Genomic DNA, 24,988 nt, shown 5'->3' with positions numbered 1-24,988 from the left:
CCCTTCACGGGGGAGGGGTCCGACTGCTTACAATTGTTACCACTGAAAATATACCACTAGCTCATAAACACATGCTATTGCAAAAGAAACTCAATATGAAAACCATTTGTATTTGTAGCTGTAAACATTTTACATTACGCACCTCAGGAAGTGAGCCTCCTAAAGGGGGTAGAGTCTGTTGGAGAAAAACAGTTTCAGCTATAATATTAAAACTGTAAATAAACAACAACAACAACAAACAATCCCTGCCAAGGAATTTGAATGTTTAGTCATTATGTTGAATGTGTAAGAAAGGAAGCCGTTTTATTTTTGCTTTTACTGAAGTCATTACAAGGAAGTGATCTGAGGTTACCAGTACAGGCTTTTGTTCACTGTCATGTTCCTCTGTAACTGTCCCCATTCTTCTTTCCCTTTTGCCAGTTACCATATAACCATTCTCTTCTGCTACCTTGTTATTTCAAATATCATGGCACATAATGCTGACATTTTGAGGAATCTAGATGTGAGTACTGGCAAACGATTGCATGAACTGTGGAACACCCACATTTATTATATATGTATATTGACAGTGTAAACTATCATCTTATTCATATAGAAACTCCTGCTGGCGTTATCTGCAAAATGCCACAGTTTCTGGCCAAGATAGATAAAATGTCGTGCTAGAAGACTCTGGCAGTGGAATGAAACATTACTCAACCCATGTGGCTCCTTCTTACAAACATTACCAGAATAACTCAATGTGAATACTCAAAGGTGGCAGCTCCCCCACCACTTCAGTAACATGAATTAAGCTTCACTGTAATGTTTTTCCACTGGTCACCATTTTACAACTAGTTGAATGCTCAGACTACACAACACCTACATGTGCACTGAGAATAACTGTGTCACATATACCCCATATCTTGGCTTTTTGTAAAAACAAAAAAATCAAAGACATTGAGGTGGCAAACTTAAATACAAATCAAGATAAGTGAATAGTACCAGCTATAATGTATCATCTAAATTCCAACATTGAACAGAATGTGAAACAATGAAAGTTAATTCAAACATGCAATTCTCCTCTGGAAAGAACAACTTTTTCTATCCAACATAAAAGAAACATAGGTAGTTGTTGTAGAAGGTAACAACAACATCATACTTTAACACAGGTTTAGAACAGTAAGAAATTACACTCTAAGTATTTCTAGAACTAAGAACACTAACTTTTTTAAAGTCTTGGTCTCACTAGAGGTCATAAAACATTGTGAAATCATATTTTACTTGATGTAAATCATTTACTCCACAGAGTAAAGCTCATTTCAATTTGGACCAGGTTTCTCGCAGTGGATCTATAATCAAGAATTCTGTCTTCCTAGCATCTATCCAGCTCTGATTCCATGTTTGGTTTAAAAACAAAACCACTAAAGCTAGTTTACATGTTTCATGCAACATATTACTCATTTATTCAAAATATTTATATCAAGCACAGTAGTTATCAAGATGGCTCCTGTATGTTAAAGTTACAAAATCTGAAAAACCATAAAAATCACCTAAAAAAAGCAAAAAATAAATAAATAAAACAGTACAATAAAAGCCATTAAAATAACAAGATAAGAAATACAGACAGAATTAAAAACAGTACAATAAAAGGCATTAAAACACCAGGATCTAAAATATACCAGAGAGGCCAATGGTAATAAAATAAATAAATAAAAAAAAACAATTAGGCATTAAAGCATTAAACACTTATTAATCTGGTGTCAGACGTTAGACAGGTTTAGGGCCAGGCAAATGGCTGTAAGGAAGGTGTTCCAAAGTCAGGAAACCACAATAACAAAGGTTCCGGCTCTTGCAGTCTCCCACTTTACCACTGGAAGTAGGGACATGTATAACAAGACCTCCTTAATTGACAGATAGACTTGTAAAGCAGGCAACCCCTTAACTACCTTGGTCCAAGGAGTTTAAGGGTTTAAAGGTAATGGCCAGCACTCTGAATTGTGCTTAGAAGCAATCAGTGGCCTGTGTCATTGTCTTCAAACTGTCAAGGTATGTTTCCTTTAATTCACGCCAGTCAGAAATCTTACCACTTCATTTTGGCTACTTGTACCTTCTGAATAGATTTCAGAAAACATTTCCCCATACAATACAATGCCAACAATCTAACTTGGAATGTTCAGAACATGGATACACTTGATCAAGCCATGCCTATAAAAAATATCCAGAGCTGGCACACCATTTGGCGCACTACAAACCATGGATCTGATCTGAGCCTCATCTATGGAATACCTCCAATATTACCTCCAAGCATTAAGTTTATTTAAAATAAGTTCAATATCACCAAAAACAGGCTGAATTCCTGACTGGCTATATTATTGACCAACAGTTTTACGTGTTTATTAGCCCTCATGCAGCCCACTTCCACCTCCAGATCATTGTTCAGAACATGGACTGCTTCACCACTCTTGAAAATAAAAAAAGAAATTAGTTGCTCATCGCCATTAGTTGCTCTGACCTGGTTGCCCAGGCTAGCCTGATCTTGAGCCAAGCAGGGTCCACCCTGGTTAGCATTTGGATGGGGGACCACCAAGGAAGTCCAGAGTTGCTACGCAGAAACAAGCAATGGCAAACCACCTCTGAACATCTCCTGCCTTGAAAACCCTCCAAGCTCACCATAAGTCGACTGCAATTTAACAGAATCTTCCACCGCGTCACCAATAGGGCTGTCAAAAAAAAAAATTCGGTACAGTTCGGATTCGGCAAAATTCGGCCCGTTTTTCTTCGGGCCGTGCCGAAGTCCGAACTCCCCCGCTTCGGATCCCCAGAAATTCGGGGGGATCCGGAGTTCAGGGGAAAATTCGGCCCCCGCGCGCCTTCAGAGGGAAATAGCTTGGGTGATGGAGTTCAGATCTCACACACCTGCAGCAAATTAATTTGTTGTAGCCCATTAATTGTCTCATAGGTTCTATTTAGGCTGCAGCTGTTGCTATTATGTTAATATTCTCATCATCATGGTATACAACAGGTTATGGCAGTCTCGGAAAATTCTTGGGGAAGCTTTTCTGCCTGCCTTCTTGGTGGCTGGGGGGGGGGGGGGCGAGGAGAAGAGAAAATACGTAATTGAGAAACAAAAACATATAAACCATATTTGGGCCATTTCATATTCGGGCCCCCTGAAGGGGGGCGGGCTACCCTTTAAACTGATCTGCGCCTCCCGGCCGAGAGGCGCAGATCAGTTTAAAGGGCACCCCGCGCCTCTACAGCCGGCTCCCCTGAAGGGGGGCGGGCTACCCTTTAAACTGATGTGCGCCTCCCAGCCGGGAGACGCAGATCAGTTTAAAGGGCACCCCGCGCCTCTTCAGCCGGCTCCCCTGAAGGGGGGCGGGCTACCCTTTAAACTGATGTGCGCCTCCCGGCCAGGAGGCGCACATCAGTTTAAAGGGCACCCCGCGCCTCTTCAGCCGGCTCCCCTGAAGGGGGGCGGGCTACCCTTTAAACTGATGTGCGCCTCCCAGCTGGGAGGCGCACATCAGTTTAAAGGGCACCCCGCGCCTGCTTACTGACGGCCGAATTTGCCGGATTTATTCGCGAACTCCCGAACTCGCTGAATTCGGCACCCCCGGTTGCCCGCCAGTTTTGAGTTCGGATCCGTCCGAACAGAAAAGCGCCGAATCGAGGAGAATTCGGTTGATTTTCTGTTCGGACCGAACCGAATTGACAGCCCTAGTCACCAACATACAGATGATATTTCAATCCAGATCTCTGGATAAATACTCCCAGCATCACCATGAAGATGTTGAAGAATAATACTTTTCTGTACACTCACACACACTTTCCACATCTTACTCCTATTAGTGAAGTGTTTATCCTATGTAAAGGCTTGAGGAATACCAAAACGGCAGAAGGCCAGAACGGTATCCTGCCAACAGGTACAACACTGAATAGATGAATGGAAATCATGGTTTTGCCAAACAAAAATGCATTGCATTATTAAATTAAATAAGAAAAGGGGGGCTGTCAAGCTGCACATGCCAAGTTGAACAACTCTGTGGATTAACAATGTCAGCTGAGGGTTGTGAGAAGACCCCAGATGAAGAATCACAGTCACTAGGGGGAAGAGGCACCACATAGAGCTGACGCAAATAAAGCCTATCGAGGCTTTATAAATGGTAGGAGGGGAGCCTTGATTGAAATCCAAGTGATAACGAATCCTATCAATTATGAATTCTAACTCTGTAAGATGTACTGAAATTAATGAGACCCAGCCTCTACAGGTAAGACATTTGCAGATATAATGAACCTTCTTCTTTTAACATTATATCCCTTTCACTAAAACATTTTAGCAGAGGTACCACACTAAGAGACATGAAGACACTTGGGTGCAAAAAAATCTCTGTCTTAGTTAGCAGCTTTATATTGCTTTGTAAATCATGCAATCAAGTTAGCAAATTGTTTTGCTAAATGGGAAAAATAATTCATTTCTGTTCACTGAGGGCCTTTAATTTGTGTTTTCTGCCATACATATCTTTCCTAGGATTCAAGCTTATGGATTTTTGGTGTGTGTCTTTCTTTCATCCCTCACCTCCATCTTGGTGTCAGGATCAAATTCTTTCCTGTCTTTTCATCAGGCCAGTAAACAGGTTCCTAGTCATTTCTAAAAATAAAAGTCAGGGAACCCACAGAGGAGGCAAGATTTACCATTTGCTGAAAGGAGTAGAATAGTTATCCCAGTATCTGTCCATCAAAGACCCTCACTGTGCCTTTAACCACAAGCAGAATCTATTCTATTACAATTTTTCAAATTAAGGTTTTCCTGACTTACACTAGCTAACTCAATGATCCAATTTATATTATTTGAACTGGCCACCCAAGTTCCATTTTACTGATCAGACCATGACTGCCTCCAAACATTTTCCATTCTTGCCTGGAAACCTCCCCTTCTTTTATCCTGAACAATCTTCTCTTTCCTCTTCTTTGCCCAGTCAGGTTTTGGATCTTAAGCTTGTTTGGAGGTTCTAGCAGGGGAGCACAGCTATCATATACCCTTGACTGAAGAATGGTACACTCCTTCTATCTGGGATGGTCATCCTCTTCCACCGAGCACACAGCTTTGGGAGGTGAGGGAGGTAGGGGTCACCTGCCTAGCCAGCCAGATCAGCCAAATCAACCCTGGCAATCAATGGACCGAAAGATGTTGCAGCCAGATCACCCTCACATCCTTGCCCAGTGAGGTTTTACTCCTGACTCTTCCTTTTTGCCCCCTCCCTCTTTTCAAACTTGGCCAGATTGCCAAGGAGGAGATGTGGTGGGATAAAGATAGGGTGGGTAAGAGGCAGAAATGGTCATCAAGTTATAAGCATCCCATCTTCTAGTCTTCCAGTCAACCATGGGCATCCTGGTAATCTTGCAGATCATACATTGTCTAAAAGCGCTGCTGCCGCATGCCAGGTGAGTTTGTTGTTTGTTGTTAACTTTATAGCCTATTTTTCTTGCTGAGACTCAAGGAAGATTATAAAAATAAGGAAGCAACGCAATCAGATCCCATAAAATATCCAATAAACAATGCAAGAGGACTAGGTTAACCAAATTGCGAATCAGATTGCAAATAAAAAATCTGCATAAAGTATGATATACAATGCAGAAAATGGATTACAATGGTAGAAGACAATGAAACAAAGGCAGGACAATACATGTAATAAACCCCGCAACAGACTACAGTCCTATTCCCTTATAAAAGCACCCTCCCGAACAGTTCCATTACACTGCAGCTCTAACCCCTTTATAAAAATGCCCTCCTGAACATTTGTTTTGCACATTCTGCAGAATGATAAAAGTGTGAGAGCCTTCCTGACCTCCTCAGGCAGACTGTCCCACAAGGGGACACAAGGTTTTCACTTGACACCTGGAACAAATAAATTTTTGACTTCTCTTAATTAAGAAGGCTGTTTACCTGTAGTTATTGTGTATCTGAGAGAGTAGTCATCTCAGTACAGCCCTTGGAACAGGCAAAAATATCCTTTGTTTCCAGGTGTCTATTTTAAAAGGAATACTTCCCTAATTGAGGGGGGGGGGTTTACACCTGTTACACCCTAATTTTGAATGTATGTACCTGATGCTGGGGACTCAGGACAAAGCAGGGATTTTGTTGGTGTAAAGCCTACCCCTCTGTCCAACAATGTCCCTACCTGAACTGATGGAGGCGGTCTCAGATTTGGCGTTGAGGACCATGAGGTTTGCTGTCCTTGTGGACTTCAACATTCATGTTAAGGTTACCCTGGCATGAGCAGCTTAGGACTTCATGGCTTTTATGACAACCATGGGACTTTCCAGAACATTCTGGTCCCTATGCATTATATACATGTTAGCATTATAATTCCTACTCCGTGGCTGTTGTGACAATAAAGCAAGATCACCTGCATCATTGCACCCACACAATGCTGCCTAGTGGTCTTTTTCCAAGCTGTGAGGGGGCTCTTATCCTACCTCCTTAAACAGGTTAGCCCAGAAAACAGGCAGATCTGCTGTAATTCTTTTGTGGTGCATTTTATAGACAAAACTGCTCACATCCACTGTGATTTGGATGCCGTGACTCATTCAGTTAAAACTCAGGACACTATTGGAGTGCAGTTTGGTTCAAGTTGTATAGATAAATTTCAGTTGCTGAAGTCTAATGGCGAGGACAAGATATTTAGATGCTTAGACGTGTTCAAACATGACTGTTGCATTTCATGGATGTTGATGTCAAGCCAGACTGGTTTGGTTGAGTGAGTTTGGGAATAACACACACCTCTCTGCAGGTAGAGCAGCTTTGTTACTGATGTCAGACTTAGACATCAGAAACCACAACATTCAGAAACCAGAAGGGGGACATTTTAACCTTCCAGGACATTCAGTTGCTGATTTAAGAGTAGCAGTTCTCTTACAAAGGGATTTCAAGGGTGGATTAGAGAGACTGCTGAATTACAACTAATAATGAAGCTCAAGACTATGCATTCTGCAGAACTTAATAGAGATCTGAGATTCTTGTCTCATTACCAATGCTGATTTTTCCATGCCTACTACCCTTCTGCATATCACACCTAATCCAATCACGCCTGCTAATATCATTTACTTACTTTTTACATTTACATTGCCATTCTGTGTCTAATTCACTCATCTCTACTTAAGGATAGATGGAATCACATTCTAACTGTATCTGAAGAAGTGAGCTATGGCTCACGAACGTTGCCAGAAATTTTGTTATTCTTTAAGGTGCTACTGGACTCCTACTCTCGTCTACTATATATGTATCTTGTGACCATAAACAGGAATTGAATGGTTTCCACCTGTAGGGTTTCTGCCTTTGGCCATATGAGTTCTTTGCTGTTGCCTTGTAGACAGATATTTTAAGATATTTTTGTTTTTATTGAAGTAGTTCTTACTATGACTCTTATGAAGCATAAGCAGAAGGCTTGCTTTGTGTTCTTCTTTATGGCCATCTCGTTATAGGTTTTGCATCCCAGCTCTCAATTATGTTTCTATTAAATCATTTTGAGTCTGGATTTTGGAATGTTTTGTTCGAGACAGATTTTTATTGCTGTTAGCTTTTTTTTAACAATAAAGTTTTAAAAGATTTTTTAAACATGGTTTTTGTTGGATAAAAGAAAGCAGTTAACTGTACTCATATGATCGAGATGACATCTCTAATTAAAGTTGTTTATTATATTCTTATAACTGTTTGTCCTTCCATGTTTCTGAAATTCAATGATGCATGACTGTTGATTATTAAATATTCTGAGTTCTCTACATCACACATATCTTCTGTTGGAAGGCAGACGTTTATTGATTTAACATGTTGCATTCATTTTAACATCTTATATGTTTTATTCATTTACTGTGTCCCTGAAGGAGATTGCTATTGAAACAAGTTGAGCAATTTACCTGCCATAATGTATTAATATTTCTGAGCAGCATCTCCCTTCCTAAGTTTATTTGCTGGTGTGGTTCTATTAAACATTTTGGGTGAAATCATTATGCAGTATGCTACCACAATGAAAAGGTGATTTCCAGAAGCATCACTGACAAAATTTGTAAACCAAAATCTCCTGTTAACAGAATTGCCTTCATATTTACCATAACACCTTTTCTGGCACCCATCAAGTGTTTTTAGGGGGTGGGTGGGGCCAGGTAGGACTATTGCCCAGCAAGGCTTCTGATTGGCTGTGCAGAGTTTTAAAAATATTGCTAGGGCAGCAACTGCCACCACAGCACAAGGATCTACACTATGTTACTGAAGTTACGCTGTGGCAATTGTTTTGTGGCTGGCTCCACCTCCTGTAGCAACCATTCTGTGGCAGCCATTTTTATTTTGCTGCACCCACTATGCCTTGTCAGAATTCCAAATGTGCTTGCAGGTTGCTGTTCTGGCTGGTAGCAGCTGTCCAGTATCTCAAATAGAGGTCTTTCATATCACCTACTGCCTGATCCTTTTAGCTATCAATAGAGAATTAGATCTAGAACCTTCTGGGACAAACATATGCCTACCAGAAGTGAGGAGGCTCCTCGTTGAATATCTTCAGGAGGTGCTGCAAGCCCTGCTTCTTTGCCAAGGCTTCTGAATGGAAAGTATCTTTGAAGGGGGAGGGAAAGAGAGATTTGGAGTTTGTTATTTTAGTCTGGTTTTAACTGGAAAATTTACAAACTATTATTGTTAGTTGCCTTGAACCTCGAGGAAAGGTGGGATATGTTTTAATAAAGACATTTTAATATATACCACTGAGCTGCAGCCCCAACTGAATACTCCAGTACATGGAATGAATAGTTTCTGAATATTGGGAATAATTTTGCATGGTACACTCTGCATAAATAAATGCTGAAAAGCAACATGACATATCAAAAAAATGTTGTGTTTAATTTATATTTTTAAAAGGGAAGGCATACAGTGAGTGAGTGAGTGAGTGAGTGAGTGAGTGAGAGAGAGAGAGAGAGAGAGAGAGAGAGAGAGAGAGAGAGAGAGAGAGAGAGAGAGAGAGAGAGAGAGAGAGAGAGAGAGAGAGAGAGAGGAGATAAACATTACTGCAGCTCTTTCCACAGCTCTTTCCACATGGTTATTCCATTTTTAAGAGAGAGGAGTTATCCTTTTTCATATTAATACAAAGAAGGGCTACTTTATTATTACACTAGGATTGTGGAGGGGAAGTTGACAGGAAGGCTCATTTCTTTGCTGTTTACTTAATTAGCATTACAGTTTATAATACAGAGCAGGAAAATGAAATTATCCTGTTACTTATTATACTGACAAATGGGACACTGGTATTATACACTATGCATAGCATACACCTGACTATAGAAGCGGTACATATCACTGCTTTATTTTCTGCATAATATAAAACAAGGAATATTATTGGGGGAGGGGTTCACCTTTTATTCTTCCTGAACACTCATCTACCTCATGCCAATACTCAGCTTCTAACCTTGTTATAATGTAATTCTATTGTAATGTAGTACTAGGATTAAATTGAGTTAAAGGTTCTCTTAAACTCACTGACAGTCAACCTTATCATGAACTTTCATTATGAGTCTGCAATTAATTGGATCCAATGAATAATCTGAGAAAAGAGTTATAGCCTCCCCCTATCATATAATTAGAATATAATTACCCACAGGATATCAGAAGGATGCAAAACCTTTCTTCTAAATGCACCCTCATTAGGAAACAAGTCTCAATGTACATTTATTTGATCAGTGTGAATTAATTAAAATGTTACTGAAATAAAAGAAGATGGCAATAAAGTGTATCTGACATCTATTAAAAGACCATCACTTGAGATCTGCATGCACAGTTTGTAACGAAAATCATTTCGTTTCAGTCACAAGCTATGTAATAAAGCCAATCACTGCATATATGTTCTGAGTCTCCTCTTGAATAACTTTTGTTACAGGTAACCCCCTTTTCTTCTCAGTCCTTATATAAAACTGAAAAGCACCATGGTTCTGGAGAGGCAGAGCAAAGAAGGAATGGGAGTATAAGGTGGAAATTTGTTATGAACTTTCTAATATACGGGAGACCACAGAGGTTTAGGCAAGACATGAAAAACAAATGAAAAATAGTCAAAGACTTCACACTAAGAAGTAACCCTACCAGATTATGTCCTACTTCCATAATAGCCATATTTTAAAAAATCAATAGATACATACAATACACAATCACTTAAATGAAAATGATAGAAATAAAATACCTGATAAACTGGAGATCTAGACTACCAATTTAATTAAAATGCAGGAAGAATAAATTTAAAGCATTTAACTTAAGAAGTTGGGGTTACAAATTACAAATGCAATAAATAATATTTTAAAGGTTAATCGACATTTGGGTCCAAAAATCTGTTTGTATATTGACTTTTTTAAAGGGTTAGTTCTTAAGGAGAAAATGCATCTTCTAGTCTACAGAATGGTTTTGACCAGAATTATCAAGGCTAGTAATTGGAAGTCAACAGCAGTTTCCAGTATTAAATCTCAAACTCTGGGATTTGGTCAATAATACTGATATGATACTTTGGTATATATGAGTCAGACAATTAGAACTGTTGTCCATTTACATTGTTCTTTGGTTTCCCCCCTTAAATATACTTTATTATTAATGGTTTTAACAGGATCGACTATATGAGCACTACCATATTGATATGTCAATGCACAAATGTTTTCATAATTACCAAAGTAGCTCTTTGTTTTGTTTACATTTAGTATTTATAATTTAATAATGGAATGCTGTATGTTTTAAATATAGTGATATATAAATATTTTAAAAATTATTTGTCTTTTAAATATATTTATACATAGTTTTTAACATTCCGGGATCTCTAAAATTGGGTAATATTTTCTTTAGATGTTTAAACATAATAGAAAAAAAACTTAATTATAGTGTTGTTATCAATATCTTGAACAACACTAATTGTTCTCATTTATTTGATAACCAGGTTTGGGGTTTTTACTGAATTTATTTCTCTGTTTCTTATGACTATGTTTTACAATCATTATTAATAAAAAGCATATTTTAAAGTGTTTTATCTGAGGAAGAAAATCTATCAACAGAAACCCTGATGCAGAAATACAATATACACTTTAGACCAGGTATAAAACAGAAACTGCCTTGGTCAATCTGGGCCACTACATAGTGGTGGGTGATATCCCACTATGTATCTCTGTTAGTTCTCCTCTAGCATTTCATCCCACTGATCATCTCAGTAGCTCTTGTTTTGTGGTAGTTCCAGCTCTTAGGGGAGAGGGTTAAGTGCAGGTGGGGGTGGTCTGTTCTGTGGCCTCTAATCTGTGGGGCGTCACAAAATACTATTTTGTCACCTATGCTATTTAACATCTATAAGAAACCGCTGAAAGAGATGGGCTTGCTACCAGTATGTAGATCATCCCCTGCTCACCTCTATGTCGCTCACTTTTCCCTCTAACCCTGGGAAGGCAGGAAAAGTTCTGAACTAGTGTTTGAAGCGGGTGATGGACTGGATGGGAGGAGGAAAATGGAAATAGACAACAACTTAATCCACACAGAAGTACTCTTGGTCATAAACACAAATAGCCTAGGGGTGGGTGTAGAACTTCCAACGGAGGGTGATGCACTCCCATTGAAACTAAGGTTTACAACCTGGGCATGTTCCTGGACCCTCTGATTTTCCTGGAAGGCTAATTGGCAGCTGTGTTTATGGGTGCCTTTTAACCAACTCTGACTGGATTGCCAGCTATACTCCTTCCTGGTTAGGAGGGTTCTGGCCAGGACACCCTAAGGCCATCCAGACTAGAAGACACTGTAATGTACACTGTGTAAGACAGTGTCCAAAAATCATAACTGGTCAAAAATGCAGCTGCCAGGTTGCTTGATAGGGGCAAGCCACTGGGAGAATTCAACTACACATTATATAAGTAAATAAACTCCAATTGTGTGTAAGCTTCACTGGCTGCCAATTAGCTTCCTGATCCAACTGAAAATATTTTAAGCGTTCATTAGTCTAGGACCACAGTATCTCAAACAGCGTTTTCTCACACTTAGACCTGCCTGATAACTAATATGTTAATAGAGGTCCTTCTCCATATGCCTGCACTGTCAGAGGACATTCGCTGTATCGGCATCACAGTTTTGTAATCCCATCCTGAAATAGGTTCATCTTGCCCTGTCCCTACTGTTATACCACAACATACTTTTTCAAGGGGCTCTGTTTGTTGAGGATTCAATGCGAGTTCCATTTCTGTCAGGGCAGTTAAAGGTTCCATGGGCCCTCAATATACAACACTGTTGGCCCTGCTACTGCTTACCATTTGGGGTAGGTCTTCTGTCCTTACTGCTATAGATTTTGCATGATCTGGGGTTTCAGCACTGCTGGATTTCTTCTGAAGTTGTTAAGAATAAAAACTTGAGTGTTGCTTCATCAGATGACAGTTTTCTTTTATGTAACGTAGTGATCTATATTTTCTTACTTGTTCTAGTTACCCTGAAGGTCCTTTCAGATGAGAGGACAGGATATAAATGTTTTCCACCCATAAATAAAATGTAGTAATATCTGGCTAAGAAACATCATTGCTAAGGAGGGCTCGGAATTCTAGAACATAATAAACTGAATGTGAGACAGTAAGTAGTGCGCCATTAAAGCCCACTTTAACAAGACCTCATCACCAAGACTCAGGAAATAACAGTACCCTTCTAGTTAGCACCTCATTTCAAGTCTTTGCACCTCAATTCAAGGAAAATGTTAACAAACTAGAAACATGAGAAGAGACTGCAAAGAACTCAGAACTAACGAAACTATCTTGCTACATGAGAGAAGGAGGATCTTCATGTAGCTGAATGCAGGCAAGAAGGCAACAGAAGGCAGGATTCATAAAACAAGATTTGATTCTTCTGTGTTGTTTTACGGCCCCTGCTCTACTTTCTCCTCAGTCTTTCTTCTTTTTCAGTACAGAGCAGTGATGGCGAACCTTTTAGAGACCGAGTGCCCAAACTGCAACTGAAAACCCACTTATTTATCGCCGAGTGCCAATGCGACAATTTAACCTGAATACCACCCCCAGGGGGGGCCCAGAGGGAGAGGCTAGGGTTGCCAAGTTCCTCTTTGCCATGAGTGGGAGGTTTTTGGGGTGGCGCCTGAGGAGGGCAGGGTTTGGGGAAGGACTTCAGTGCCATAGACGCCAATTGCCAAAGTGCAATTGCCAAACTGCACGCCCCTCCACCCGCACAGACCCAGAGGGCGCTGGAGAAGCCGCTGTAGGGAAAGAAGGAAGGAAGGAAGGAAGGAAAGAAGGGAAGGGAGGGGGAAAGGGAAGGAAGGGAGGGAGAGAAAGAAAGAAAAAGAGAGAGAAAGGGAGAAAGAAATGGAGCGAGGGAGAGAAAGAAAAGTAGGTAAAGAAAAGGACAGGGAGACAGAGAAAGAAAGAGGCCATTTATGCATGGGAGGTTTTGCCTTGGATTTGCCACTCTCCAGATGCACATTTTCCCCATCCGGATTCTCAAAACTCTGCATGGGGACTTACTGATTAGTTTTGAGAATTTGGATGGGGAAAACGTGCATCTACAGAGTGGCAAATCCAAAGCAAAACTTCCCATGCTTGAATGGCCAGAGACAGAAAAGCCTTCCTGCTTTCTTTCTCTCTCTCTCTCTCTCTCACACACACACAGCCCAGCATAAGATCTCCCCCCCCGCCCCTCCGCTCCATTCCGGCGCGCATGCACCCCCCGCGCTTCCTCTCGAGGAGGCTCCTGTGCCGGCGGGGTGGCCATCTCTGCTTCCCGCTCCCCAGACATGCGGTGGTGGAGCCGGTGGGGGCGGGGCCACTGGAACCTGCCTGGGCCACTCACGTGGCCCTGGAGCCCCTGGGAGGTCCAAAGAAGACAGGACTGAACCCCAAGCCCCCTTTTCTATAATCCCCCCCGACCCTCCTCCTCCTCTTCTTCCTCCCTCGGCCAGCCCGAAGAAAGTCTTTCTCTCCCCCCCCCCGAGTCCCTAAGGAGAGCTGGACTTTGCAGAGCCTCCCTGGCCCCGCTTGCCGCGCCAAGGAGGGAGTCCAGGAAAAGCCACCCGCCCGGATCCGGTCCACGCTGGCTGCCGAGGAGGCGAGGCCGATGCCCTTTCCCGCTCCGGGCTCCCCCAGCCCCACGCCACGCCATCCCGGAGGCGCTGTGCCACGAGGCGGGGGAGGGAGCGGCCAGCTCCGGGCCAGGCAGGGCCCCACGGGGTGCTTGGTCAGGGGGCGGCCCAGCTCTTAAGGGGGCTTAAGAGGGGGCGAGGGCAGCCACCGGCTTCGGCCACGCCAGCGGGGCCAAGTGGAGAGGCCCGAGGAAGCAACGGCCGGCGGCTGAGAGCAGAGCCCCCATCCATGCTGCCTCCTTGCTAGCTCGGCGCATGCCCCTCCCCTCGCCACCCCTTCCTGGAGTCGGACTTCCAGATCTGCCAGCTGGGCGGCAGGGAGTGCAGGGAAGGCAGCGGGGGCTTTGAATCACTCCAGCCCCCGCTGCCCAGCTGAGCCGCGCATGCCGGCAGAGAGGGCTACGCGTGCCGGAGTTGGCACGCGTGCCATAGGTTCGCCAACACGGATATAGAGGGGTCTAGTCTTCCCAGCAACCAACTACAATTCCCTTTAGGCGGATCCTGCACTGAGCAGGCGGTTGGACTAGATTGCCTGTATGGCCCCTTCCAACTCTTATGATTCTATGATCTCACTTGTTTGTCCATGGCCCAAATCTCTGGATTTAAGTATCCACAGATAAGGTCATGTTGTGAATTAGTCATTGACAAGCAGGAAAACTACAAGGCCTTGTGGGAGGGGAATCTCATTTCCCCCTCCCCAGTATTTCTTCTTTCTCATCCCAGAAAGCCTCTATAGCCTCTCCTCTATTTTTGCTTATTTCTCTCCTTCCCACCCACCAGCTAGCCTACCTTTATCTGCCCTGTCTTCAGCTTTCCCTCCATCTCTCCCCCTGGAAGCTTCTGCTCAGGAAAACTCTCACCAAGTTTCAAAGTGTTGGTGGCCAGGCCAGGCCCAGTTATGTGGTGGGCCTGCAAGAACTTGAAAGTAGCATCATACTTTCCCCTGTATCCCTCTACCCACATTATTTCCTTTTTCCCTCCTCCTGGCTGTCCCCATATCCTCACCTTTCCCTGCTTCTGTCTCTTCTTCCTATCCACAAACCAACCTACCTTTTATCTGCCCAGTCTTCAACTATATTTATTATCTATTTACTTCATTTATGCCTAACCTTTCTCCACAACGGAAAGCCAAAGCAGCATTCTCCCCTCCTCCATTTTATCCTCAGAACCGTCTAAAGTAGGTTAGGCTGAGCATTTGACTGGTCAAAGGTCACCCAGTGGTCTTCCATAGCAAAGTAAGGATTCAAACCTTGGTCTCCCAGATCTTAGTCTGAAACTCTAACACCTGGGACTTTTCTCAGGTTTGTAAAAATATCTGTTTTATCTGTCCATAGCCCCAATCTCCCGATTTAAGTATCCACAGATGGGGCCACATTGAGAATAAGATATATGGGGAATAAAATGTTTTTTTTAATGACCAGAGTACGTCTGAGCATGTAGGGTTCTCTAACCCCACTACTGCCGAACTTTTGTCAGCCCTTGTGAATCTGAAGGGGGGAGGCCTTACAAGTAGGAGATATGTCTCAAAACAGTACAGGCACTCTTTTGTAGGCTAGATTTTACAAAAATTCCTTATGTTGAAAGTTCCCTTCGAAAGTTTACTCTAGCTCTGCAGGAGAATGGGAGGATAAAACCTTTCTCCCTGTTACTTCTTTTTACTTGCAAGGAGTTTTTTTAATAGGTTAGCACTCAAATGTGGTATGCCCCATTCCACCACCCCATTCAGATGCATATGTTCACCTTGTCTCATACATAGAACTCCTATATTTCCACAGCCCTGATATAATCAGCATGGGTGGATTGTACTGTGTTTTTAAAATAAGACTATTAGTTTTATCTTGGGCTCTCAGTAATGATGAAACTATCTCGATTTCTACAGAAAATGGCCACTTTCCTGGAACATGGGGCAGGTCCACAATAGAGACTGGTACTAAGATAAACCATATGTGCCATGTTAAAAAGCCACATGTTGCTTCCAAGCCACTGAGTGAATATCCTAACCCCAGAACAGCAATAAATGTTGAGCTACACTCATACAAGCCTGTTTATCAGTTATGATCCATTTCAGAAGTTCTGCTGTATGCGTACCTTTGGAGGAAAAGTGGATGTGTACCATAAAAAGTATTTTCAGTCTTGGCACCTTGACTGCAGAACACCCTCCCCACTGCAATTCATTTGGCACATTCTTGTTGTTCCTGGCTCTTGGATGATCTGGATTATTATTATTATTATTATAGTGGGTGTTTTTTTAAAAGTTTGTTTCTGCTTTGATAATTTTGTTAAGTCTATTATAAAAGAATGCTGAAATATTTCTGCATTAATTTCTGGTATCACTAGCTTCTGCTGTACTTTGTTACATGATTCTGATTGGCTACAAAAGAAATATTGTCATTGTGAACATTAGAGAATCTACTGATCTCACATTAATGAATGATTATGGTCAAAGACCAGAACAAAAATAAATAGACAACCTTAATGAAGATCTGTTGTGATGCTCCAGTGATTTCTGAATGTCAAAAAGTGACACCCCCCAGACCTTTAAAAAGAAGGAGATGAGGGGGTGGGGAACTGTTCACAGGCTCTGTGGATACTTAGGAAAGAAGCAAAACTATTCTCTAGTCATTCATTGACCTTGGGCATCACTCTGCAAAGATTCGTGAAATTCAAAGCAAGGTGATCAGAGAAGAACCCACAGAGTGACCAGAGAACAGAAGGTAACTGAGGCACAACTCATCCCTATTTCCCATATATTTTTCAGCCAAATAGCAGCAGAGTTACATTTCCCCCTCGATTTTGCAATAGACATCTTTGCAGAAAGGAAAGGAGTTTCTGGGAAAGGGTACAGGGAACACACAGCTCTATTCATATGTTAGCTGTGAACACATTTCACAGCAGCAACTCTTGGTAGTAGCTGCTCAGAGAGCATGCATCATTATTGCTATTTTCATTGAGTAATTGTTTTTGTGGACAAGGAAATTTACTGCTGAGTACTGCAGCATAAAACACATAATGTTGATGCATTGCTTGCTGCACGGCCAATGTCATCATTCCAGGTAACCTCCGGCTGAGATCAGAGACCTCAGCATTGCAGATATATAATGTGCATACCAAGCAAAAAGTGCTCATAAGAATAACTTCAGTATTCTGGGAAGCTAGATCCATAAAAGATGTAGGATATAGAAGTATTCTGTCTATACAATTTCTGGTAAGTTCAGTGTGACTGAGTGATAAAATCTGAGACTGCTTCAGTTACATTATACATCCTAGAGAACAGAGTCACATGAAGAAAAATGCAATATACTGAGAAAATTGTGTGAGCGTCTGTCAGTAGTGAGCAAATGATTTCTGTTATAATGTGCTGCCAGTACAACTGAAGCCTTACGTTCAGATATCCATGAAGGGTTGTTTTTTTAACTCTTTAGTCCAAAAGGGCTTCATTGGAATAGTTAACAGGATGAACTTACCAATACTACAGGGCAGATTGTTGTGGGTGGCAGAATATGATCCTTCAGAGCAGCACAGTCACATTCGGGTTTTAGGTGCGAAGCACATTTGTTGTGCATCTACAATGAAAGAGAGAAATATCAATAACTATATCAAAATTAAAACATTTAAAGGAACCCATAAATGTGAAAACACACCAAGAATGATTATTATTATTTTTAATTAAGTGTTTTTGAAGGTGAGCAATATGAGATTCAAAACTAGAATTCACAGTAATAATTTTGATATATTTTCACAGAAAGGCACAACAAATGGACAGAGGCAAAAGTCACTTTACTAAAACTTAGGGTTACCAAAGGAAGAGAAGGCACCATGATATAGCCTCATCTCGTCAGATCTCGGAACCTAACCAGGGCTGGTACTAGGATGAGACACCAGCAGGAAACAGTCTGCAGAGGAAGGCATGGCAAACCATGTGTGCTTCTCACATGCCTTGAGCCACTTACTGGGGTTGCCATAACTCAGCTGCAACTTCATGGCACTTACGTATGACATGTGGTTACCAGTTAGATGAGACAGCAATGTAAGTCCTTCTCCAATAACTGCAAAATAAGGCTACATCTTAGTCTTTTAGGTGGTTAAGAGAAGACCCTTTCCTTTTCTTTTCACCAGTGGAAAAGCAGGTTGCATCGAACCCCCTATTCTGCCCTATACGGCTTTGTCTTCCAGTTCACACAGCACTATTACCGTATTTTTCGCTCCATAAGACGCACCTGACCATAAGACGCACCTAGTTTTTAGAGGAGGAAAACAAGTTTTTAGAGGAGGCTTTAAAGCAGAGTCCCTGGAAGCCGGGCGGGGGGTATTTAAACTGCTCTGCGCTGCCTGCCTAGGCAGCGCAGAGCAGTTTAACCTCCCCCCAGGCTTCCCAGTCCGAGGCTCAGGACCGGGAAGCCTCGGGACCGGGTCTCCGCCCAACAGCTGAGCCTCAGGATCGGGAAGAGGGGGGGGGGGAGGTTAAACTGCTCTGCGCTGCCTAGGCAGCTTTGCCCTTCTCCTCGGGGCCGGATTCACACACCTTGAGCCGGCTACTTGAAACCGACTTCCATCTGGATCGAACTCAGGTTGTGAGCAGAGCTTGGACTGCAGTACTGCAGCTTACCACTCTGCACCACAGGGATCCTTTGCACTTTGCCCCCCACCAAATTGTATGATACAAACTTCCTTATTCAACACTTAATTATCCAGAATGGCCAGTTAATCAGCGTCACCCATACAGCAAGCCACTTTCCCTCAGCCAGAACACGCCTGTACCTGTAGTGCATTCCGCTCCTGCCTCTCAGCTGCACAGCTTGATGCTTCCAGCCATTATTGAGCTTCTGACATCCAGCACTACTAGATGACAGCATCTTCAGGTACCTCCTTACCCCTCAGTCTGCCTTGAGCCGACAGGAGCCAGCTCTACAAGAGGGCTCCTGGGCACCTGGACTGCTTGTCTACCTCCTGCGTAGGGCAGCTTGATAGCTCAAAGGGACAGACAAGGGTCCCACCAAGCATGGGGGCTGTCACTATGATCTTCCCAAGTATTTGGCCACTGTATATTCCTCTGGGTCAATGCCAAGGAAAAGCAATATGCTTGCGTGTCTGGACTGCCTTTTGATATAGAGTGCTTCACTCTATAGAGTGATATAGAGTATATAGTTTGCCTTTTCAGATGAAATGGCAAACGATGACTTTGCTCACTTATGAACATCAAGCCATGAATAGGCATTACATGTTAACTGGCCCTATGTCATTTTATTCTGCACAAAATGAGCTGGTGATGTATCTAACTAAAGAAAACATCACAATCCTCCCACCCAATTCCTAAAATATTTTTCCTTGGAAATAATATTTGTTGGCTATTGAACATGAGATAAATAATTCAGCTGGAAAATTTATTTCCCATATATTAGCAGAATATCATATCAATATTTAACTATTGGAAATGCATGTTGTAATTAATGGAAAGAATCCTAACATATTAAGCATTACAAATTAGATGTTTCTAATTTATACAGCAATTTGCATGGCTTAATAGGTAGCACACAAGTAACTAGCTCTAAAGTGATCTCTTTCAGTGGGCACAGTAAAATATCTTGTCTAATAGCTGCTTCAATAAATCCCTGTTCTCCAGGTGAGTGAACGATTTGTTTTTCTTTAGATGATTTATCTATGTTAGTGTGAGCTGTGTCAAACATATGATATATTAGTTTAAATCTGTCATACACGTGCTCTTCAGAGATATCCCTAGCAAAGAATCTTTTAGCTACTATATTTCTGAATGTTTTTTTAAAAAAAATGATTGGCACCTAATAGCAGCCCTGTCATATTAATTACTATTGCAAAAATACCTTTTTCTAGCAGTTTCCTAGCAACAGAAAATAAAAAATGTAGCAAAAGTTTATTTCTTCCAAGTACCAAAGCTTTATTGGGGGGGTGGGCATTTTGGTCACCCAATAATCTAAAACACGTCAGGCTAATTCCCTGTCTTAGTGAAGCCATTTGTGCTCTAATTAATGCACATCAGGTCATGCTAGCTCCAACAGAAGACTCTTCATATACCCAGTAATAATTAACAGTTTTGCTACTCAGTGGCATGCAGTCCTATCTGTGAACAAAATAGCTTGATTTTTCTAATTAGTCTGAAATGCTTTTTGGACAAGGCAAGTTAGATGTTAAAAGGAGGAGGGATTTTTGATATTGAGTTTGGATCTTATGGCCCCCTTCCACTAAGCGAGGAATCTGGCTCCACAAATTTAATATTTCTTTGCTCTCATCCAAATAAACCATGCTTTGTTGGTTCAAGAACCCCTGGAAGTCCTTGAGCTCACGTGGCCACTCCTTCCCCTACACAGAGGGAAGACTTCCTGGTTTGTAACCAAGTACAATTTTGACATTTCAAGCTAGACAAAAAAGTTAGCAAGAAACAGATGTCACAACTAACTATAGCTTGTTATGTAAACTTTTCAACCCTGATTTGTGATGGGAGGAAGGAATGTGTGATCCTGAGTATGTTCAGATTTACAGAGCTTGATGACTATACCAAGTAGATCCTATATGTCTCTGGGATCATAAAGGCAGAAAAGAGACAGCGTTAAGATGGACAATATTATTGGGCCTGTGTGCTTTTTGAAACCATTTTTCTATTATGCAGCACTTCTTATGAAAAATATTACCAGTTAAATATATTGGAATTGCACAATTTTATGGTCTCCCAATTTTTCCTCCAAATTTGGGGGTTCTTCTAAGAAGAGTCATCAGCAACTGCATATTTGGCGCCACTGCCTTAAAAAAACAAACGGGGAAAAAAAACAGCCCACTCCAGAGCCTCAGATAGATTCCCCATAGGTGATAATGGAGCCAAAGGGGTTCAAGTGTTGAAGCCCTGCAGAGTTCAGTGAGAATGTGCCAACGCAGTTTTTTTTCTTTTAAAAGGGGTCTCCTTCCTTTCTACCGCTGTAGCCAGAAATCCCGAAATGATCCCCCAAGAAGCTGATTTTTTTCCAGCTTTTTCAAGATCAGGATTGCCAGCTACAGTTTAAAGAGTTGAGAAGGAGAGAATGAGGCAGGGGAAGGGGAGAGGATGTGGGAGTTGCCAGGGGGAGGGAAAGGACAAATAATGTGAGGTGGGGGATAAGAAGAAAGTGAGGTCCCTCCCTCACAAGTCCTTGAAGGCTCCCTACTATTCAAGTGAGCCTTGCCCAGTGGCTGGCACCACACAATGGAGCCACAGTTTTCCTAGGTAGAGACTGCTGGGATTGGAAGGAAGCTTAAGACATGGGGCAGATAAAGTTAGATTGGCATTTGGGTGGGAAGGAGATAGGGTTGCCAACTCCAAGTTTGGAAATACCTGGAGATTTGGGGGCTGGAGCCTTGGGATGGTGGGGTTTGAGGAAGGGAGGGACCTCAGAACAGTATAATGACATAGATTCCACTCTCCATAGCAGCCATTTCCTCCATGGAAACAAGGGTTGCCAACCTCCAGGTGGAGGCTGGAGATCACCCAGAATTACAACTGATCTCCAGATGACAGAGATCAGTTCCCCTGGAGAAAATGTCTGTTTTAGAGGGTGGAGTCTATGGCATTATACCTTGCTGAGATTGCATCCCTCCCCAAACCTTGCCTCAAAAGGTTTCACCCCCAAAGTTCCAGGAATTTCCCAACCTGGAGTTGGCAACCCTAAGGAGAGAAGGAAGCAAGAAAAGGGGAAAGTCTATTGGGGCTTTCAGGAAAGTAGAAGAGGAAATAATGGGGGAGGGATGCCTCCTACAAATATTTGTAGGTTCCTGCTTGTATATTACATTACTGTTCTTATTATAGATAAAGAACATGGAAATATGAGTATTACTTATGGTAAAATTCAGTACTTCTTTGGAATTTTGGGGGGGAAATCCCTGTGCACAGAGGACTCAAATTCTTAAACAGGTAATAAAACAGTGAAATAAAGAATCATAGGAGAAGGCAACATATGTTCAGCTGCAACAAAGTACAGTTTGTTCAGTTGAGATGTGATCGTCTCATATTTTTCCCCAGATTGTTCTGTTTGATAGGGATATTTTCTTTAATGCAGCAGCCAAGTACTAACTTTGTGTATAAAGGAGGAAGTCGCAAACTTTCATTTACCGTTGCTACTACTCACAGTGCAATACTATGCAGAGTTACTCCAGTCAAAGCCCACTAATTTCAAAGAGGTTAGACTGGAGTAACTACGCATATGTTTGTACCGTCAGTCTTGGAACATGGAATCTATTTAATAATTTGGCCTGAAAAACGTTTCCTGAAGGGATTCTCTAGTCAAGCAAAAGGATTCAGGCAGGAAAGCAGAAGTGGGAGGCAGCATGTGATCCAATAGCCCACCCCTCATCTCTTAAACATGGAGCAAAAATCAGAAGCATTGAAACTGCAAAGGCTCTGCACTATGGAATGAATGAATGAGAACATGTGTATCTCTCCTGTAGAGAAATAGTGAGCTGCTTGTAATTTGAACTTCTAATTAGAAACCCTAAACACTACATGAACTACACACTCAAACACTGATCTAGGACTAGCCTAGGAGCTTCTTTTTATGAAAAAAAATAATTAAGACTGTTCAGATAAACATTTGCATTTAAAGTCATATGCATTCAACGTATCACTATACCTAATTCTCAACACTGGCCCATCCAGATATTGGGGCCATGGAGTGACAAGACAGATCTTCCTACAAACCTGAGAAAAGCCCCAGGTTTGCTGAAAAATCTGAAATCTACCCAACAAACAAATATTGGGGGGGGGGGTGTTAAAAAAACAATAGAAGCAGCACCTGAAGATAAGGTAGAAGATAAAGGAAGGTTGATTGTTGGATGGGAAGAACAAAAGGAAGCAGGGAAAGGGGAGAGGCTATTAGGTTGTGTGGTTTCTGAGCTGCTTGGGGGTGTTCTTGTGTGAAAATCTCCTTCCAGCTTTTGGTAAATGCACTAGAAGCACATGGTCCTGCTGGACAGGGCTTCTGTTGAGTGACGTGAGTCAGCTGGCTGTTATTGTCTGACTCCTGGGGGTGGAGCCACAGCTCTCACCTGTAAAGCAGAGCTCATTGGAGGGCTGACTCTGTTAGAGGCACTCAGGATCCCTGTGGGGCTTGCAACCAGTGCTTTAAACAGGGTAGTTGAGCTTAGGAGTTCAACCGGGAGCAGAAGAGAACCCCTCTAGTCCAAGCATCCTAAGAAAGGACATCAAGCTCCACATCAACAAAGAGAGTGATGTACTGTTGTATCCTTCCTGCTATAGAAATCTGCACAAATTCAGGTAAGCACCCTATTTCACTTTAAAATACCTTTGAACAACTAAAGCAGCTACGAAGATAGAAAGCCATCACAGGCTATCTAGTGTTTTGCAGGGAGTGCCACATGTGTAATTATCTACCCACTGGAAATCATAGGTGCATGCTCAATGCATGGAGCTCTTGGCTCTCAGGTTCATTCCCTTGAGGCTAGGGTTGCCAACTTGGAGTAGCTGAGGCAGAGAGAGAGGTTTGGGGACAAGACCTTCAAGGACTTACTATTCTTGTGCTGACAGCTCTTCTGCTGTTGTGGAGAGTGAGAGTCTCAGGGTTGGAGGGCATCAGTCTGAGAAGGCATGTGATCCCTCAGAAGGCACCACTTCCTAGAGTGATGGACCATACCAAGGTTACCCTCTGGGCTTGGGGGTGTTATGATCAAAAGTTCATGAACCAATGGCAAACTGTTTTCCCAAGTGGAGGAAGTCATGAGAAACAGAAATCTGGTTCAGCCTGAAAGCCCATCATCTGGCATACCTGCCAAAGACAGGCTGATACATGAGCATCATAAAACTCAGATGCTACATGCCAGGAGGGCTCTTGTGGCATGGTGCAGGGGAGCCCACTTGAGAGAGATTTGACTCTTGATTGGGAGGAGAACCCTTCCTTTGTTTGAGAGAAGTGAAGAGGGATGCTGAGATATGTGATGTACATGTATGTATCTATATATACATAAAATGAATTCATGGGGGCAGTGCATGACTGGAACAGTGTTTGAGCTTCAACCCTAACAACTCTGTGTGAGTGAGGGCTTGTTATTAAAGGGGGCTGGGCTACCCTGTCTATGAATGTCTCTGTGAGTGAGAGAGGACCTGAGGTGGGAAATAGTCATGGCTCTCTGTATATTCTAAAAGAGACAAGTGTAGCTTGTGACATCCTGACTGACTTGTAACCCTGAACCTGAGACAGGTTTTAGAAGGCAGTAGGCGCTCTGTGTGATTGGGAAGAGGTGTCGCTTACAAGCAGTTAGAAACAGAGGGTGGTATGTGCTGTGTGGCACAGTATCTCCAAAAGGGCCCAGGAGAGGGTCATAAGAGAAAGTGCCTGACTACCTACTCCAAGATGTGCAGGAGGCGAACCAAGGAGAAGAGGAGGAAGAGGGAGGACATGAATGTCCACCCCCCACCCCAAACCTGAGGTCCACTGATAGCATCAGGCTGGAGATCTCATGGTTGAGCAAAAATAGAGGGGGCAAGATGCCAACACACACACACACACACCCCACACACACAATTACATACAAAGTTACTGATACTGGTTATCATTATTAAGAATGTAAGAACATAAGAAAGGCCCTGCTGGATCAGACCAAGGCCCATCAAGTCCAGCAGTCTGTTCACACAGTGGCCAACCAGGTGCCTCTAGGAAGCCCACAAACAAGACGAGTGCAGCAGCACCATCCTGCCTGTGTTCCACCGCACCCAATAGGCATGCTCCTCTGATACGAGAGAACAGGTATGCAGAATGACCAGCATCCATTCCAACTAATAGCCATGAATACCCCTTTCCTCCATGAACATGTCCACTCCCCTCTTAAAGCCCTCCAAGTTGGCAGCCATCACCACATCCTGGGGCCGAGAGTTA

At 42.5% G+C, this 24,988-nt stretch overlaps 1 protein-coding gene across 2 annotated transcripts in view; it reads right to left on the bottom strand.

Annotated features, from left to right (window-relative positions):
• Positions 1 to 24,988, bottom strand: part of DGKB (diacylglycerol kinase beta) — a 283,351-nt gene that overhangs the window by 225,961 nt on the left and 32,402 nt on the right. Inside the window, exons 12-13 of one of the 2 annotated variants that reach the window (XM_056856965.1) lie at positions 17,567 to 17,665; positions 143 to 175 (exon numbers count right to left, since the gene is read on the bottom strand). In XM_056856965.1, the coding sequence (XP_056712943.1) occupies positions 143 to 175; positions 17,567 to 17,665 (132 nt within the window). The remainder of the gene's footprint in view (positions 1 to 142; positions 176 to 17,566; positions 17,666 to 24,988) is intronic. The other variant, XM_056856966.1, reaches the window with a different exon arrangement.

Source organism: Euleptes europaea, chromosome 11, assembly GCF_029931775.1.
Source record: "Euleptes europaea isolate rEulEur1 chromosome 11, rEulEur1.hap1, whole genome shotgun sequence".
Taxonomy (NCBI): Eukaryota; Metazoa; Chordata; class Lepidosauria; order Squamata; family Sphaerodactylidae; genus Euleptes; species Euleptes europaea.
Note: the sequence above shows the minus strand (reverse complement) of the source record. Positions and strands in the feature narration are given on the sequence as shown.